General features: G+C 35.1%; 1 protein-coding gene and 1 long non-coding RNA gene across 2 annotated transcripts; both read right to left on the bottom strand.

Moving 5' to 3' along the window:
* Window positions 1-1,002: 1,002 nt before the first annotated feature.
* LOC120121224 (alanine aminotransferase 2, mitochondrial-like) lies at window positions 1,003-5,178 on the bottom strand. The gene is made up of 15 exons (XM_039140640.1): window positions 5,119-5,178; window positions 4,366-4,416; window positions 4,102-4,152; window positions 3,739-3,804; window positions 3,590-3,651; window positions 3,187-3,265; window positions 2,956-3,060; window positions 2,749-2,859; window positions 2,509-2,646; window positions 2,339-2,413; window positions 2,109-2,229; window positions 1,844-1,998; window positions 1,525-1,599; window positions 1,210-1,413; window positions 1,003-1,119 (listed from the first exon to the last, which is right to left on the bottom strand). Exons 1-15 carry the CDS (start codon window positions 5,155-5,157, stop codon window positions 1,003-1,005), a joined length of 1,449 nt encoding a protein of 482 aa, XP_038996571.1. The 5' UTR covers window positions 5,158-5,178.
* A 29-nt stretch (window positions 5,179-5,207) lies between these two features.
* Window positions 5,208-15,181, bottom strand: LOC120121225. The gene is made up of 3 exons (XR_005515976.1): window positions 15,169-15,181; window positions 9,785-9,787; window positions 5,208-5,329 (listed from the first exon to the last, which is right to left on the bottom strand). It is a non-coding gene; the product is annotated as an uncharacterized LOC120121225 (long non-coding RNA).
* Between the last annotated feature and the right edge of the window lie 5,061 nt (window positions 15,182-20,242).

Genomic DNA, 20,242 nt, shown 5'->3' with positions numbered 1-20,242 from the left:
AATATTCGTTTATTTCGCTGACTAATATCTTTCATCGGACAACAATATTTCTGCAGGTGACTCCCAACAATGTTGATATTGCCAAATTAGCACCAACACACCATCTATATACACCATCAGAGGTGGAAGCAGTTATTACTAACCTATGAGAATGCGTTGTCATAGACGGTCCAACGATGCGAGGACATGCTTTCTTCGTTTATGATGCATGAGTTGGGGGAGAATCTTATATTTGTTTTCTTTGGATTCAAGCTTATGAAACATTGGTTCTCTGGTTTGGCACTAAAGTCACCTACTGGGATAGTTTAATTACAGCCGATCAGGAATGATTCTTTTTTTTTTTCAGCTGACAAAAGAACCCTTTTCTAATTGCATGAGTCTACTATCTTGTTGCTGCCTTGCTTTTTCTAGAGTCGGTAGTTTGCACTTACGTCTTTTTGCCTGGCATCACTTAATTGTGGGTTAGTCATTAATTAAACTCCAAACCAGGCCATAAACATGCATACCATAAATTTATTTTTAAACAATAACATTTTGGTATGATAATTAATGGAGTACGATTTTATAAACTTAAAAATTATTTTTTGTTAAATTCAGTTTTTATAAATGTTTAATTTTATCTAACTTAAAATAATCGATGATAATGTTATACACCAACATATTTTCAAAGAGCAACCTGCCCAAGGGTATCATGGCATTTTCATAATACCATCTTCATTAGATCTCATGCTATCTACCTAAACATGCACATACCCTTTTATCATCAATTCAACTCATCGAATATTCACTTGTAACAACAATAATAATTTCAATCATTATGAGCTATAAAACCAACCATTGTTGCAAATAAAATGATCACAAGGTTTTCTCATCAAGGCATCGAAATTGTAAAGAATTTTTTCAAGAAAAAGAAAAGTCTGCATCTTTCTATTAAACTGTGTCCGTGTCTATATGGTAAAAGGACACATCTTATTGTAAACTCCTGCAAAGGGTATCTCAGGCTTAATCACGGAATTCGTTCATGAAACGTTTATGGAAATCCGTTAGACGGGTGACGACGGCCGGAATCTTCTCTTCTTGAGGGAGTATAGTGCACCTAAAATGCCAAGTGCCGGGAACCTAGGAGGAAAATACCACATGTTAGTCCCACTTTATCAGGGAGCCTTCAAATATTTATATTTTGATCCAATCAAACTCAGGTCAACTCACCTGCCTAAAGCCAGAGCCGGGAACAAAAACGATTCCGGTTTCGGTGAGGAGACGACGGCAGTAGAATGCATCTGGTGCCGTTTTTGCTTCTCCAGCAGCTTTGATTGCCTTTTCAGGCAGATTAATCCTGGGAAAAAGATACATTGCACCTTCTGCCTTGTTGCATGTTACGCCTTCCAGCTTGTTGAATGCATCTTCCAGCGTCTGCATTCGAAATTTTGTTAAGTCATGTAATTTAAATCTACTACACCAGCATATCGGAGAGTGCAATTTCATTATTTATTTTAAACCGATCCAACATAAGAGAGCATTAACCTTTGCACGCCTCGCTAAAGATGAGAGGATTCCGTCTCTTTCGGAAATGTATGACTCATAGGATTCATCTCCGGCCTGCAAATTTCATATGTTTTATCATTTGCAACAAACATCATATGCCTATAGAAGGCGATCGAACCGGAGAAAGTCAAGACTGCCGGTAACCTTTACATGCCACCAAAGTGCCAGACGAATTCCAATATTGTCAACCATGATAAAGCATGATAGTTGGGAGATACAAAAGCTTTATTTATGTCATGCATCCAATGTTCATTGAAATGAAAGCAGAAAACCGAATTCAAAAGGCAAAAGATTTAACCTTAGGTGGGCTCATGACAAGGCTAGCAAGAATTTGACCAGAGATGTTAGAACACAGATTGACAGATGCTAATTTGTATATATGCTCCCTGACATCAGCACCAAAACCGGTAATTTCCATATAACCTCCCCTTTTTCCGCACTCTCCGTAATACCCTGGAAACAGTAAAAGAGTGCATATTCTCCATCACAATTCCGAATTTTTTGTAAGTTTGTCTATCATCGATAAACAAAAATGATATGAGCTAGATGAAACCAGTGGTCACCTTTCGAGACTGACTGAAAAGATACCAAGTGTATATCCTTCTCATCATACCCCATAGATCGAGAAACCTTCTTAAAAGAATGGAATTTCTTTTTGCGAACATAAACATTCTCCTGGTAAACCTGTAAAACCATAGGTAGTTTGTTATTAAGGTCAATCCGAACTTGTCTTTGGGAAAGCAGGGTCATCGTCGACAAGTGGCAAAGCAAGTACATATGGAAATCAACCTACCTCGTCTGCCAGCAAAACAAGACCTTCCTCCTTGCAGAACTTCACAATTTCCTTCTGGTTTTCCTCGGCAAGAACCTAGAATCAGAATGAGAAAACAAAATCTCGTGAGAACCTGATTCAAGAAACTCCTTCCTAGAGAATATGCTTTTCGAAAACATTTTAAAGAGTACCTGTCCTGTTGGATTGCCTGGATTTATAACAACCAAGGCCCTAACATCGATGCCCTTGGATTTGGCTGCCTCCAGTTGTTTCTTGAGGTCAGATACTTCCAAACCCCATCCTGTTGCTTCATCAAGATAGTAGGGAACCTGTAAAAGCCAATTGAAAATTATAATTGCAACAATCTGCCGAGGACAGATTACAAAAATCTCGAAAATTCTAAATAATGCTTCAAGTTACTATATGCATACCAAAGTTCCACCATGTAGAGCAATTGAAGCAGAGTATAAAGGATACTGAGGGATGGGACAGAGGATTCCATCTTTCTCAGATCGTATCAGTAACTGCATCATCATATGCACCTGGAAATACGGAGAAAAAATTCATTCCATCATCCGCGCTTTCACGAGGAACTCATATTTCATGTAAAGATGAAAATTTGAGGAGAAAAATATTACTGCAGGGCTGGCACCATCCGTCAAGAATATATCATTTGGATCAGCAGGAAAACCATCACGAGCCTCAATTCCAGCGGCAATAGTATCACGTAATCCCTTGATACCCTGAGGCGGGAAAGAGGAAAAAGTATGAATGAAATTCCAGCACATATGGTCAAAAGAAAAGGCATAAATTGATTTCAAAATAACAATAAATTGCAAAAAACCCAAGATATGAGCAATGATCAGAACCTGGCTGTGACTGTAGGCACCGGTTGCCCTTCCTGGAATTTGATCAAGAATTTTCCGAGCACGCTGAATGGAGTCCTTACTGCAACAAGCCATGAACCAAATTACACAAGGAAAAGGAATGTCTGTCAAAGAAAAACCGATAATCTGCCGAAGTAAACTTTCTAGGCAAGATGAAGACAATAACTCTTTATGTTCGACCATCAAGAATAGATTTCTCACAAGAAATGAAATACTGGGAAGATATCCCCTTCTATTCTAATAGACTTAACCAAAATGGAATTTCTTTAGCAAAATGTAAGTGTCCTTAGATGAGCCTATTGAAGGGTCCAGGTTAAACAAATGAAATAGATATAAAATTTAACAGAACAAACAAAAAAGCCTATGGCTAATAGTAATTCAATACCTGAATAAACCCTGTGTTTCACTTTTGTCCAAAAGGGGTGGATGGTCGCATAATGCAAGAACCTACAGCAGAGACATCAATAGTAAGAATTTCTTCATTCACAAGGACACAACTTTATGGTAACCGATATCTAGTAGCAAGAAACCAACCTCTCGGAAAAATGTTATTGGTTGCTGACCGAGAGATTGAGGATTACCGATGTTGCAGTACAGGATCTGCAATATACGAAATACTTGTAGAATATCAAATAAAAGCTTATTTTAAACAAGAGCCATAATCAGATGGGTGAAATCCAGAAGTCCATCATAAAAACTTCTTCACTGTACTTCAGGAGTTGCACACCTTTTGCAACCAATCATTCATAAACGGTAATATGATATAAGTAAGAGGATTTCTATTCTACCATGGGAGAGACAAAGGAAGGGGAAAGAGGTATATTGTCAATGAAGCATAAATGAGATTTCAACTCCACAAGAGTCCATAAAAAAATGTAATGGAAGATAGATATGTACCTCTTCAAAGGGATGAGCCTCTAGCTTAATCTTTATCTCATCTTGCAATTTCTGAGGGAGATATTAATAGACTATATTAGCAGGCAGCATTATTTCAAAATTTCTAAAACATAATGAAAACCGACGGTCAATGAGCAATGATGCTGAAATCACCCAAAATTCACCTTTAAGTTCAATCAGATATGCACAAAAGCATGAAAACATAACTCGACAGTAATGAAATTGTTATGAATAAACAAGAGATAATGCGGATCAGCATAATACCTGTGCAAGGATGACGATCTCTCCACGGACGGCATACTCGCATTCTATGACCTGGTGATAAAGATAGAATTAGTCACAATTAAATAGATCAATTGCACAAAAGATATTAAGCTGGCTCAAACTAGAATGAGAGTATTGCATAACCTGAATCAAAAGACAAAAGGTGCTAGGGAACTTAAATGATCTAACATTTTCCCCTTATTGTCACTGCTTTAAATTTTTAAATCTCTAAATTCAGACAAATATGAAGAAAGCTTGCCTTAATGGACAATATAAGAAGATTGATTTGAGCACAAAGGAGTGGAATCTATTGAGTACAGGCACTAAAAAGGGGTCTCTACACACTATAAAACCATGATCATTTACATAAAAGGAAGAAAAGATTAACCATCCCAAAGAAAAACATGCTTGAAAAAAGGAAAACTTTTAACAGAAACATGCATATCGATTGATAATATTGAAAAATGATAAACAAACACAACATGAAACCATCATTCGAGTAATGAAAGAAAAAGGTACAAGAAAGCACTTATACCAAAGGGAAACGAAAGGAGAAAAACACAAAGTTGTTGATTTTTTGAAATGACAAGACAAACACAACACACGCAGCATTGAAAAATAAAGCCAGATTCAGAAGTATCAATAAATCAATACCCAACATCAAGTCAAACGATAAATGAAAAGAATAAGAGAAAACAAAAGAAACCCAAATTCAAAAGTCCAGAAAGAAAGAAAAAGGGCTAAAAATGGTACCTTGGGGTTAATAGTATTAACAGTAACAGGAGGAGCCATTGTTGAGCAAGAAGAAACAGGGGAATCAGCTACCAGTCGTATAGGACAATAACGATATGGGGAATGAGAAGAGGAGGTTAGAGAATGTTGAAACTGATAGTTTTGACGTGAACTTTTAAGGAGATTTCTGACTTTGCCAACGCCAATCACAGATCTCCACAACTCTGTTTACCTTTCAAAGACATAGGCGTAAAGAAGACATTTTCGTGGGTGAAAATCGATATTTTCACCTAAATTGGTCGATTTACCTTGGCGCCCACGGTTTGATTGGTTAGAATATGATAGGGTCCCTGTACTATTTTATTTTACTTTTTATAATTAGTGATATATGATTTATTAATAGACTAATTTATATTAGTTGTTGGTATACTATTTTAAATTTTAGTTGTTATATTTTCAATTTATAATATGGATATTTTATATTATCTTTTATTTAAAAATATTATATTTAATTATATGATTAATTTTATAAATATATTTTTTATATTGTCAAATTTAATTCAAAAAATAAATATAAAATAATAAAAATAAATATTTTATTTTTAATTAATAATTTAATAATAAACACTTAAACACCTTTGTAAACATTATGTTAAAACTTTAAACTTACAATTATCTCAGCTATGGAAATGGTTTGATTTGTAATTTTTTTAATTTAAATGTGTATTATTACACAAATAAAGAAATAATTATTTACTACTTACCAGATAGATTTTGACATTACCATGAGCTTAATGGACTTAAGCACATTGTAACAGAGATCCAGTATGCCATAAATACCTTTTTTATATTTAAATTTGAATATATTTTATGAAATAGTAATGTGTATGATAATTATTTTAATATATGTTATTTATAATCGTTTAAATTCAACGGCGCGATCTCTTTTATTGATGTTATTATATCAACACCTACCAAAATTCGGAAAGAATTTGGTTTTGAATTCTCTTCTCCAAGCTGTCTTTGACCATTCTGGACCAATTCCAATCCTGGTCAGGCTCGAGCACCTAGAAATAATTTTGAGGTAGGTAACATATTAATTATTTATGAAATTTTCTTTCTGGAGTGGGCACAAGTAGAATTTTAGGGTGGACATCTATAGTAAAATGAACAATTAATATAAAGAAATTCAAATTTCAGAGAGTAGGGTTGAGCAAAACTCGACTCAACTCGAAAAACTTATTTTTTTCAATTTGATTCGAGTTGTAATTTCATAAACTCAACTCGAAAAAGTTTCAAGTTCAAATCGAGTTGTAAAATACAACTCGAAAAACTCAAGATTTTTGGTAATTAATAGATTGATCTTGAACTTTGAGTCGAAGTTTGAGTCGAGTCCCCTCAATCTTGTATGGTATAAGTAAATCAAATATGAAAAAATACGAATATATATATATATGGTTATAAAGTACGATTTAAATCAGAATAAAAAATGTCATAATTAAATATTTACAATTAAATTTAAATAAAAACTCAAAAATTTGACTCGACTTGACTCGAAAAAATTTAAGTCAACTATGAGTTATAAAATAAAACTTATCAACTCGAATAACTCAAAGTTTTTTTACTCGGCTCGATTGAACGCTCACCCTTACTAAGACGGTCACATGCCCACCCTGGGTATGCTTTACTTACACCATTGGGCTCGAGTAATGGGTCGTTTTAGCTCAGGTTGATTAAAATAACAAAAAAAAACTTTTAATTTAATTATAACATATATATATATATATATATATATATTAAAATTATAATATGATGATGAAATAGTATCATGTTATGTTTTAAAATTAAATAACTCTCACATGCCTACAAATACAATTGTATGAATATGAGTCATCATATTTAGAGATGGGTATTAGATTTGGATTGAGTCGATTTTTTTTTCTCTTTTAGAAAGGATGGCATCATATGGGGCGTTTTTCCCGAAATATCACCTATACTCTATAATATTTCCTGTCAGACACCCTTCAGACTATTTTTTCCAATCTAACACCCTTTGTAGTAAGGCTCGCCCCTTGCAGCACGCTTTACGCTGATCTGACGCTACTTAGGGTATAGCGCGGGGCAGGGGCCGCACTTTACCTTTAATGTTGACACGCGTCAGAAATGCGCGCCCCCTGCGGCACACCTTAGGTTTAATTACCCCCTACCCCGGCCGTTCACACTCTACCCCTTCCCTATAAATACCCTCATTCTCAATTACTTTCATCACACCAAATCCTCTCAACTTCTCTCAAATACTCTTATATTCTATTTTAACTGTTTAAGGTATATTTTATTATATTTAATATTTTGTTTTTAATTTATTTAAGTATTTAATTTATTTAATATTTTATTTAATTAATTTTTTTTGCAGATATAAAATGGAATGAGGTCTACTTCGCTTGGATGGAAATCATATATCGCGACATTTTGCTGATATGATAACATTTTAATGTTTTAATATAATTTAAATTATTAGTAATAATTTATTTATTTATTTAATGCATGATTATAGTTTAAAAATAATTTTTGTAATTATTTAATTTTAGGAGAGGAACCGTGTATTAGATTCTTTTATTAGGAATCTTAAGTTAGTGATACCTAGTCATGTCTTGCCGTATTTAGTATAGGCTAGATTCGGTCACATAGGTAGATATGAGGGTCACTGTAAGATAGAACCAAACCTTATTTCTGCCTTAGTGGAGCGGTGGAGACCGGAGACCCACACATTCCATCTTTCGTGCGGAGAGTGCACGATTACACTTGAGGATGTTTCTATGCACCTGGGGCTTCCGGTGGATGGAGATGTGATATCGAGGATGGCGCACGGTTCATTGACTGCTTTGTGCCGGAACTATCTAGTACGTGTCCCGGAAAGTTTTAACGGTGGTCGGATACCGTTAAATTGGTTAGATGTCAATTTTCAGGAGTTGAGCGAAGACGCCTCTGATGATGAAGTTAAAATGTATGCACGGGCATGCATACTGCAACTGATGGGAGGGTTGCTGATGTCGGACAAATCGTGCAACCAAGTTCACTATATGTGGTTGTGATATCTTGGCGACTTTCGTCTGGCCGAATCACTCAGTTGGGGCTCGGCAGTTTTGGCTTTCATGTACAGGGAGATGTGTCGAGCCACTGACTACATGAAAAATGCTATCGGCGGATATCTCCTACTGCTACAGTCTTGGGCATGGTATCGATTGCCCTTTTTATGTCACTTTGTCAAGAACCCATTCGTATTTCCGCTACTATTGAGGTAATTATAAAACTGATTTTGTATATTAATCATTTTATACAGTGTATAATAAATTTTGTTTTCCTTGAATAGGTGGTCTACTGATAGGAAAAATCATCAGGAGCTACCTGATGATTTAGAAAAAATTAGGGTGCTAATTGATCAGAAGACTGGCACACATGTATGCATTTTAATGTTTAAAAATCGATTTTAGATTAAAGTTGTATAATTACTATTATTTTGATATATTATATATATATATATATATATATATATATATGTTTTAGTTTGAATGAGTGTCATATTCTAATGATGATATGAGGATGGTGATCCCACATGAGTTGAGGGGCCCATTAGATGTTTGGATGGCGATGATCTCTTTTATCTGTTATGCGATCATCGAGTGGCACTCTATTGATCGCGTGCTCCGGCAATTTGGTTGTTTTCAACCAATTCCGGAAGCACCTCGCAATATGGACGAGTTGCATAGCACAGATAGACGCGGCAAGACCGATACATATTGGCTGGTGAGGCATCATGAGTGGGTCGTATTGTGGGATGATCGACATCGCCGCTTTCCCCGTAGAGAGCCCATTTTTACTGACCTCTTGATAGTTGCTGACGGTTATTATGAGTGGTTCAACAGTAACAGGAAATCGTTTCTGCTTTCCAATGATGCACGAGGGCAGACCTTTCAATGACGTCGACAGAGACGTTCACAGACACAACACCATCGTCCCCCGACTCATGGACGGAGAGCAGGTACTTTCGGTTCATCCTCAACTGCACCAACATGACTTTCACAGCAACCACCATCTACAGTGACTTACATATCGCAACCATATGTGATGTCGCCACCGCCGTTCCCTTACTCAATGCCGTCGCCGTCACCTGGTTTTATGACCCCACCGCGGGCATCGTCACAGAGTTTTATGACCCCTCCTAGAGGATATTATGGGTCTATGTTTGTAGATCCGACTTGCGGTTCATATGCCCACATTTGGCGGGTTCAACCTTATCACCCATGGCCGCAACACAGACACTTCCTGTACAGTTTTCACACTCAGCAATGTATGGGTTTTATGAGTTTTTCCCAGTTTTCGCAGGTCGATGGGATAGTCAGTCATACACCTCCAGGGTTCTTATTCTATGGAGGTGCTTCATCGTCATCAGCTCCTCATCAACCTAATGTAGCTACTCACGACGACGACGACGATGGTGATGATGATGACAGCGAGGAGTCACAACCACTGATACGAAGAAATCCTCCTCGACACCGACATCCACCACTCTACGGAACACATTCGCGTCGCAGACATCGATAGATTTTGTTTTTTTTATTATATTTGTATTTAGTTGTTTATTAGACTTTTTTATTGTAATTTTTTTATATTATTTATCATTTAATACTTACTTTATTTCATTAATTTTGTTTGATTTATTTTAATTTATTTAAATTTGTTGGACTTTTTGTTAATGTATTTTGGTTAATTTTATTTATTACCATTTAATATCAGTTATTGTAATTTGTTTATCATTTATCATTTAATACTTATTGTAAGTTTGTTGTATTTAAAATTATATTCAAATACCAAATTGTTATTGTTTTGATAAAATTTAATAATTGTGTTTGATAACTTTCTTCAGTTTGTCACTTATTGTGAGATCGAATGACATTAACTTGAAGTAAATGCAAATTAAAGTACAATAATTCTTATTTGATAAACAAGTACATCAGTTCCTCATCAATTGTTACTTGATGACAACAGAAGTTGATATGTTTTTCTAGTGTGTCTTGGGTTTCTACAATGCCCACATCTTCTGTCTTGTCTAGATCTTTCTCGAATATCCACATCACAATGAATTCGATTGGATTTTGGACGACCACACTCCCTTAATAAAGTTGGATTTGGTACAATCGGAAGCCAATCCTGAACCTCATCAGGGGTTTTGTCATTACCTATAGAGGGAACTCAAATTCGTATAACTTAAAAACTTCAGATAGTATGTATACGGGATCCACAAAACAGTTATAGTCTTGACGTGTATGCGAGCAAGCTGCTATCACATTAGAGCATGTATACTTCAGAGCTTGAAAAAACCCGCAGTCGCACGTTCTGTCCCGTAGATTTACTCTTAACGACACATCCTCAATCCCTTGAAGAGGTCGCGATAACTCTGTGACACGAAACATTTTATGTCTTCTAGAGAAGCTTGTTACAGGCATTCCATTTGATGCAACAATTTTTTTTTGTAGATTTACAACTAATCTAGGGTGATAGATATGACCTCCTTGTATCCAGGTTTGAGTTTGTCTCACGAGCTTCGCAAAAAGTCCCCACAAATGAAAATATGTAGTTTTTACCAAAGCCGCTACAGGTAAGTGACGTGCACCCTTTAAGGTTGAATTGATTGCATTAGCCAAGTTGGTCGTCATGTGTCAATATCGATATCCACCATCATATGTGTTCGCCCATATTTCTTTATCGATGAGGTTGATGTAATCGTATCCTTCTCATTTTTCGTCCGCAAATCTTGAAGCATTGATTCAAATGTTTGAGGAAGTAGTTCGTAACCTGATCAAAAAATGTATAACTCACTAACTTGCTTTCTTTGCAAAATTAAAATGATCGAAAGAAAACAAACTACATCAGTTTCACTTACCCATGCACACAATTAATTGACGCTCATCATTCTTCTTGTACCTTCCATGGTAGTTCGCAGCAATGTGTCAGTGACAAGACCTATGTTAGACAAAGGGTGGTTTCCACATTAGACCCATATACTCAATTGCTGCTTTGATCCCAGCTCTGCGATATAAAATGACACATATTTTTTTCCTCGTGATAACATGTGCACGTAAGTTTCGGAAGAAAAAAAACCCAAGAATCTGTATCTTCTCCTTCAACAAGAGCAAAAGCAACTGGAAGAATGTTACGATTGTCATCTTGAACAACTGCCAATAATAAAACTTGCTTGTATTTTCCATACAAGAAAGTCCCGTCGATCTAAACCACAGGCTTGCAATATTTGACAACATTAACGCACTGTGGGTAAGTCAAAAAAACCCGGTAGAATTGACATCGATCGCGAAGAACTTGATCATTATGGTATGCATAGGAGGTTTCGAAGTCCACAATTGTCTCAGGATTCAAGCTCCGCACCAGCCTAAACCAGCCTGGAAGTTCGTTGTAAGATGCATCCCATTCGCCATGAAGTTTGACAATGGCATTTTGTTTTGCCAACCAAGCTTTTTTATAGGAGACAGTGTACCCATACTGCGATTGTATAGCTGAAATCAACACAGCAACAGCTATATGAGAGCTTGCTTTTACCATGGGCATGATGGCTTGGTATATCACTTCAGAGTCCAAGTTGGGATGATCTTGGTTGACTCCTCAAGCACAACATGTGTGAGGATCATTGTATACTGTTAATTCCCATCTGTTGTTTTTTCTTTTCCTCTTCGATACACGAACCATCCAATTGCATCCGTTTTTGCGTCGGGCACAGTATCATACATATTTTTTTGTCATGGAGTGGTCGACTCTCGATTGAACAGAATTACGTATATTGTAATTTTTTATAGCCATCGTCGCTTCTTCTTTGCTTGAAAACTCCATGCCTAAAGATAACTCACCATTATTTATTGATGAGTAATATCCATAGTTACCGAGATGAGACATATCCGCAAACTCGTACATTGCACCATAATCAGCTTCATACATGTGTACTGGAGGGTCAGTTTGTGCCACATTTAATGGAACTTCATCTACATTATTATCATCATCGGAGTTGAATTACAGTGATTATGGGTGAATGAATAGTCCAGTTTCAGCACCATCCACACCAGGCTCACGAAGCGGTTCTTCTGGTGGAGATAATGGTTCCTCCATGCTCTTTACATTTAGGTCAAAGAACCTACTATTTGCACGTCTTCCCCTTGAACTAGAAGGCATATCGACATTGAGATCGAAAAAGCTCGTAGTGGAGTGCCTCATCTTGGAGCTTGAAGTCATCGTGTCAAATGGAAACTGCACAGATTGTTGCGTCGATGACATCTCTATATTAAGGTCAAATAAATTTGCAGATGAAGGTCTTCCCCTTGAACTGGATGCGATGTTGCCATACGGATTGTTCGTGGACCCACCTCGGTACATATTGTAAGGAGTTACGGATGAATGTCTCCCCATTAAGGTTGATTTGATGGCACCATGATGCGGATTTCCCATTATGGCGTTAAAATCATTACACATTACTGTAGTCAGGCTGTCAACTTGATCAACTTGTTCAGCCAGCCCATAGTGGGAGCTTAATAACTGACCCCGAACAACATGCACTTGAACAAACTTTGCATACATCTCAATATCGCCGTCTGAATAATTTCTTTGAGAATCAGCCATCATTTCAACATCATCATTGTTCGATAGTTCGAACGTTGTATAAGTTAATGACAACAATGATGTTGGAAATATGTACTACAACGACGACATTCTTCTACTACTTCCAACATGAACCTTCCTCGAAATCTTCGTTATCAGCTCCTCAAGAGTTATGTTTCTCTTGAATGATATTTTAGCACACTCATTTGATATGAAAACAACGCCAGTTTCATCTTCTCGAATTTCTCCATTATAATAAACAATAGCTGAAAGTCACTCCATTCTTAGAGTTTAAAAGTGCAACAATATTATATCTGCAAAAAACAACTGAAACAAACATGATTAAATAAATAATATATGAACGAAAATATAACACAATAAAATTTTACACATAAACGTAAATAATTTAAATAATATAATTTTATATTATTACCTGCACCGCAAAAATATTTCGACGTATGCTCCCGCTTTCCCCTTGAACTGGCACAGAAATTAATTGAAAACAATTACTATAATATTTTTTTCAAATAATCATAATAAACAATAAGTGTAATAAAAAAATATTATAACAAAGTTACCTTATAACGAAAGATATAATGAACTTCTGAATTAAATATAAGAGGATTGTCGGGTGTTATTTACTGGTTGAAAGGATTGTTGTATTAATTTCTCGGTTGAGAGGGAATTGTGAGAGAGTTTACGGGGAGAGGGTTATTTATAGCTGAGAGAGGATGCTTTAAAGTCGAGAGGTCTGGTTAAATAATGCAAGGCGCGGTGCAGGGACCGCGCCTTGCATTATGCATGTCTGATAATTGAGCATGTGATAATTGAAAAGCGCGGCCCTGACCTGCGCTATAGCTCTACGTGGCGTAAGGCGCGCCCTAGGGGCCGCGCTTTAGACACGTGTGTTCATGTCAGCGTAAAGTGCGCTGTAGGGGGCGCGCCTTACCCCACGTGACGCCATATCAACGTAAAACGCGCTGCAGTGGGCGCGTCTTACTGTAAAGGGTGTTAGATCAGGAAAAATAGTCTGAAGGGTGCCTGACAGGGAAAATTATAGGGTATAGGTGATATTTCAGGAAAAACGCCATCATATGGATTTAAGAATTAGGATAAAAAAACTTGATTCAATATAAAATTATAATTAACATTTATATATTTAGGTATAATTATAATAATATCGATCTCTATATTATTTTTTCAATTAGATCCTTATTTAAACAAATTTTTTATATTTTATTTCAATAATATCAAATGCATGTAGGAATTTTGATCTTAAAAATCAAATCAGATTTTGGATCAAATAAAATCTTCTTAAATCTAAATCAAGTCGAATAGGAACAAAATGATTAAATTTTTTATGATCGAATTTGGGAGGGCCAAAACCCGACTTATAATCATCCCTAACCACACCCTTCATGAATTTATATTTAAAAGGTAGATGGATCAAAATGCAATGAAAATGAATTCAGACGAAGCAGCAGCTTGTCAATCCATTTCTTTTGTTGGCGAGAAAGAATGGTTGGAGAGAAAAGTAAAGAGGCGACCTCTTTGCCAACTGCAAGGCCTGACATTTACAAATCTTCTGGATTTGTTTGTTCAAAGGTTCAGCTTTTGCATCAATTCCTTCAAGAAAAGGCTATACGGCAAAGCAATGTCCTCGAGACAAAACTTCTGTTTCACTCGTGTATTCAAACTCGGATTCTCTAAAAAGAAAATATTCACAAAATTAAATTTTTAAAATCTTTTTAATCTGTTACCCCTTAAACTATACCATCGATTGAGTATAAGTAAATAAAATTGTAAAGTAAAAAGGGGAAAGAGAACTTTGTTTTAGTGTCGTTATCGGAGAAAATGATTAGAATAACGTCGATAATGATCAACAATAGCATGTGCTAAAAGAGATATTGAAAGAATTTTCAATATTCTTTGAAAAAAGGTAAAAATAAATGCAAAGTTAAAAGAGTCTTCTTTAAGAAGAATTAAATCTAACCCTAAGAACTAAGTTAATATACTAATTTAAGTTCAAATATGTAATTGGACAAAAACAACTTAGGTACCAAACTGTAATTTAAAGTCAAAGTTCATGTCTTAAAATATATATTTACTCTAATGATTATTATAATTGTCTATTGAAGTTGAAAGATATAATTTGTTAGGAAGAAGAAAAAAACACTTTGTCTTGAATTTTTGTGAAGTATAATAAACAAATCTTTAACCATTGCTTCCTTAATTTGGCATCCAAAGCTTTGTTGATAGTAAGGCATTGGATGCCAACCGAATAATTCACTTAATAATAAATTTTTGTCTTTTATGCTTATTTTTATTTAAAAAATTAATAATTAAGTTAAATTTAGTTGAATACCTAATGTAGTTATTAATTGATTAACTGTTAATATTGTTCATTGATACTATACTACACACAAAATCTGTTATACCATTAAAATAAGGAAAAAGATTAGGGTAAACTACACATTTAGTACTTAAACTATTAATTTTGATATGTTTTAATACCTAAATTTTTAATTTTTTAAAAACCATACCTATCGTTTATTTTTATTTAATTTTAGTACCCGTCGTTAAAAACTTATCGTGTTTAATACCTAAATTATCGGTTTTGGCACCTAAACTTTCAATCTTTTCAAAATTTAACATTAAACTTTGAACGGGTACTAAAATGAAACAAAACTAGAGTTTTAAACGGTGGTGTACCAAAATGAAACAAAAACTAAAGTTTTTAACGGCAAGGTACTAAAAGAAACAAAAACTAAACTTTATGTATGTTTTTGAAATTAATAAAAGTTTAGATATTAAAACGGATCAAAACTTATAGTTTAGGTACTAAACTTGAATTTACCCAAACGGTTAAAGACATACATTAGAATATGGATTGAATAGTTCATGCTTGTATATATTTATACCCTTTTATTCCTTCAATTAAGAGCTGTACATCACCCAAAAAATATGCTCTTTTCTACTGACTAATGCTGCCTCTCAAGCTGTTACTCTACATCAGCAGACATTAACGTAACCCCCCCAAAAAAAAAAACAAAATCAATGTTTCACAGATCTAGATCTAAATCTAAATCAAACTAAACTAAAACCTTCAAGTTGCAGACAAATCCATCAACTGTTGAATTTGAACGTCAAGAATTTTACTTGTTCCCTATAGGATTCGAAGTGCTCGGAGGTATCCTCCTGAAGCTTGAATCCACCAGCTTCTTAGGGTTTCCCTGTGAAGATGAACCCTTAGCCTTTCTCGACGCCATCGAAGCGTGTTCGTGTCGGAGTCGGATCGAACGAGTTTCGGCTCGAGCTATATTAGATAGAGGTGTCGAAAGTAGTACAAGAAGAAGAAGAAGAAGAAGAGCAAGAACCACAAGTGGTGGTGGAGTGTTTGCTTTCATGGCCGATGTGCTGGGAATCTTTATTCAACAAAGTTGGTTTGATCTTGGGTTTCTCCCAGTCTTGCAACTTATAAAGTTCGTCGAAGGAAAAATAATGAAATATCTAAGGGAAGATCCTGTGATATATTGTTGACTGTTACATGTAACTCTGAGCACAGTGTTTTTTTTTTCATTTCAGAGGGGTCATGTGATTAAGCAGGTTATTTTTTGAGTAATTTATTGTTGTCTTGGGGAGCTAAATGTGTTTGGTTTTATAATGTTGAATGTTAATGTTTGATCTATATAGTTTGAAAAAATAGATAGTGCAAGAAGAAAGGCAAAATATGATAATGGTAATCTGTAGTAGAATAACTAGTTTCTCCGCTGGTCAAACAGATCACACTTGGTACTTGAAGCAGCTGGGCAGAGATCCTAATCATATAACATCGCCAAGATTATTTCCATGTTCCTCGAAAAATTATTTTATTAATTCTCCTTATTACGTCATTTATGGTTCAGCTATTGAAAACCACTTACATCTCTTTTTTTCACATCGCTAATTCATTTGCAATTTACTTTCAAATGATCATCCATTTTCATATTTACATAAAAAAATTAAAAAATCATCCATAGAAAAGATGACATAAAAAGAAGGCTTAAATATATAAAAAGTGCCCAACATATGTCTGTTTTTTCAGTTTAGTGCCTAATGTTTTTTTGTTCCAGTTTGGTACCTAACGTTTCATTCCGTTACTCAAAATGGGTCACGCCGTGACGGGCCGTTAGTTTTCTCTGTTAAGTGACACGTGTCACAATCTAGTAATTTTAAAATTTATTTTTAAAAATAAATATTAAAAATATTATTATATTTATAAAAAAAAAAACCCTTATTTCTTTTAAATTACAAAAAAGTTCAAATTCTAACACGTAAGCTTACCCACGGCGGCGGAAGGCGAGAACGGCAACTACGACATGACCCACCGGTTGGATTTTGAGCGGACGGCGACGAGGAAGCTAAATATGGTGGCAGTGAGGCGAACGGAGGTCTAAGGCTGCCAGAATCGTCCAATATCCGAGGCATCGGGGGTGGGTTTTCGGCGAAACTTCAAGGGTTCGATTTTGGCGAACGGTGATGGCTATCCACAAATTGTTTTGGGGGCTTTGATCATGGTGACGAGGTGCTTCGATTGGGCTGGGCGGTGACAGGCACGGACGAGCGGCGGCGGCGGTCGCGTGGGTTTAGAGGTTGAAATGAAGGTTTTAAAAGTTTTGGGGTTATTTAGAAATTAATGTGTTTTCTTTTTTAAAAATATATATAATTTTTAATTTTTAAATTTTTTAAAAATTAGATATAACTGAAAGACGATTCATACGTAAAAAATCACTCTAATCAAAAGTATATGATTCTAATCTAAAAATTCATCATAATTCAACTGATATTTTAGACTTCAAAATTAACTTTTATTCAAAATTATTTTTATATCTTTTTGAAGTTAAATATAAAAAATAATTCTATATAAGTGCGTGAAGATCAAATATCATCCCTCATATATCTCTAAAAATCTTCATAACATATTTAATTAATTCTAGTCGTAATCTTTTAATATGGGACGTCCTCAATATATATCCACAATTTAATGTCATTTTAAGTATTTAATGTCCTCAATAAATCAGTTAACTTACAATAAATTTTTGGATTAAAATCATATACTTTTGATTAGAGTGTCTTCTTACGTATAAATCGTCTTTAAGTTACATCTAATTTTTTTAAAAAATAAAAAATAAAAATTATATATATTTTTTAAAAAAAGAAACACATTAATTTCGAAATAACCCTAAAACTTTGAAATCATTCATTTCAACCCCTGAACCCACGTCGACTGCCGACGTCGCTCTTCACTGCGTGTCACCTCCTAGCCAAATCGAAGCGTCTCGCCGCCATGATCAAAGCCCCCAAAATAATTCATGGATAGTCGTTGACATTCGCCGAAATTGAGCCCTTGAAGTTTCACTGAAAACCCACCCCGATGCCTCGGATTTTGGACGACTCCGGCTGCCTCGGACCTCCGTTCGCCTCACCGCAACCATAGTTAGCTTCTTCCTCGCCGCCATGATCAAAGCGCCCAAAATAATTTGTGGATAGCCATTGCTGTTCGTCGGAATCGATCCCTTGAAGTTTCACTGAAAACCCACCCCGACACCTCAAATTTTGGATGATTATGGCCGCCTCGGCCGTTCGCATCACCGCCACCATATTTAGCTTTCTCGTCGCCGTCCGCTCAAAACCCAAGCAGTGGGTCACGTCGTAGTAGTCGTTCTCGCCGTCCGCCGCCGTGGGTAAGCTTCAGTGTTAAGATTTGAGCTTTTTGTAATTTAAAAGAAATAAGGGTTTTTTATAAATATAATAATATTTTTAATATTTATTTAAAATTGTAAGATTGTGACACGTGTCACTTAACGGAGAAAACTAACGGTCTGTCATGGCGTGATCCATTTTGAGTAACAGAATGAAACATTAGACACCAAACTAAAACAAAAAAAAATGTTAAGCACTAAACTGGAAAAACGTGCATATGTCGGACACTTTTTATATATTTAAACCTAAAAATAATGAGGTGAATATGTTGAGTTAATCAATCGACGAATCAACCAAGAGGGGGTGAATTGGCAATAAAATTTTTGGTGGAAGCTTTTGCAGAAAATTGAAAATATTTGCACAACGGTTTAGAGTGGTTCGACTTTCTCAACCAAAGTCTACGTCCACTACCTTAGCTATCCACACTAAGGATTTTCCAACAAATTCACTAATTTGTTTTTTCTTTTGAGGACAAAGAGTAACCTTACAACTCCCTCAAGAATTATACCCCAAATTCTTGAGAACACTCTCTCCCAAAGAGAAGATTACGAATTTTGCAAACTTATAGAAAAACCTCACTAGGCAATATGTTTGCACAATTCTAGAACAAAGAAAGAACACTCAAGAATGAATACATTTGAGTACAAGTAGTGTTCTTTAAAGCAAAAATGAATATTGAATGAAAATTGGCTTGAATTACTCAAACTTGATTGTTTAAGGCTTTCTCTTTGTTTATCTCACAAATTCTTGTTTCTTGTTGTCGATCAATGACTCCTGAGCTTGTTTAAATATACCTTCAATCACTTCTGAATGTTGGGGATCATTGGTGAAGTCAATAGAGCCGTTATTGTGTAATTATCATTTAAAAATCTGGTTGGGAGTATAGGTGCATCGGTACACACATAAGGGTGCATCGGTACTCTATGTGTAAATTTCAAATATTTCGACTGTTATAAGACGTAGTGCATCGGTACACTTGGGGTGCATCGGTACACTAATTATATTTAATGTTTCAAAAGAGCCAGGAGTGTATCGATGCATGGTTTGTGCATCGGTACATAAAATGCATTCGATGTTTCAATAAAATCAGGAGTGCATCGATGCATGACTGTGCATCGGTACACAAAATGCATTCGAATTAGGGTGTGCATCGATACATCAAAGAGTGCATCGGTACATCCCTATATAAAATTGATTTTTGGCTCGATTTTGGTTCGAAATACTTTGTAAAAAAATTTCAAAAATATTTTAAGTTTAAAACACAATTTTACACTTTAGTAAGGATTGAAATTGACCTTTGAAAAACTTGGAGTAATATTTCGATATTCGAATAATTCTAATCGAATATACTTTAAAAATGATTATAAAATCTTAAAATTCAATAACACTTAATTTGTTATATCGAAACATCAAAATGTTTTCAACAATCTCCCTTTTTTTGATATAACAAAACATTTAAGTAATTTTAAGATTTTCTTTGAAAATTCATTTTTGAAATCAATTTTTGAAATTACTTCCCCTTACTTTATTCTCCCCATTTTTGTTAAATCAAAAAGACTCCAAAACGTTTTAAACAAGGTTTTTGAAAATGTAGCCAATTGATATTTAGATAAAGCTTAAGCTGTTAAGACACGATCAAGAGAAAGATTAGCCATTAGTTCCATAAATCAATATCCATATATAATGTGTAATGGTAATTGGTCATAAATGTTTTAAAATGTAAATGATGCAAAATCTAACATAA

This window comes from Hibiscus syriacus, unplaced genomic scaffold, assembly GCF_006381635.1.
Source record: "Hibiscus syriacus cultivar Baekdansim isolate YM2019G1 unplaced genomic scaffold, ASM638163v2 tig00110365_pilon, whole genome shotgun sequence".
Classification (NCBI taxonomy): domain Eukaryota; kingdom Viridiplantae; phylum Streptophyta; class Magnoliopsida; order Malvales; family Malvaceae; genus Hibiscus; species Hibiscus syriacus.
This window is presented reverse-complemented; position numbering and strand designations above follow the sequence as displayed.

What these genes read in the sequence shown, in the direction of transcription:
- LOC120121224 (XM_039140640.1), bottom strand. Translation starts at nt 5,157, where the DNA reads ATGGCTCCTCCTGTTACTGTTAATACTATTAACCCCAAG. An exon ending in CAATAACATTTTTCCGAGAG is followed by an intron (nt 3,652 to 3,738) that starts GTTGGTTTCTTG and finishes TCTCTGCTGTAG; the next exon opens with GTTCTTGCATTATGCGACCA. An exon ending in GTGCCTACAGTCACAGCCAG is followed by an intron (nt 3,061 to 3,186) that starts GTTCTGATCATT and finishes TTCCCGCCTCAG; the next exon opens with GGTATCAAGGGATTACGTGA.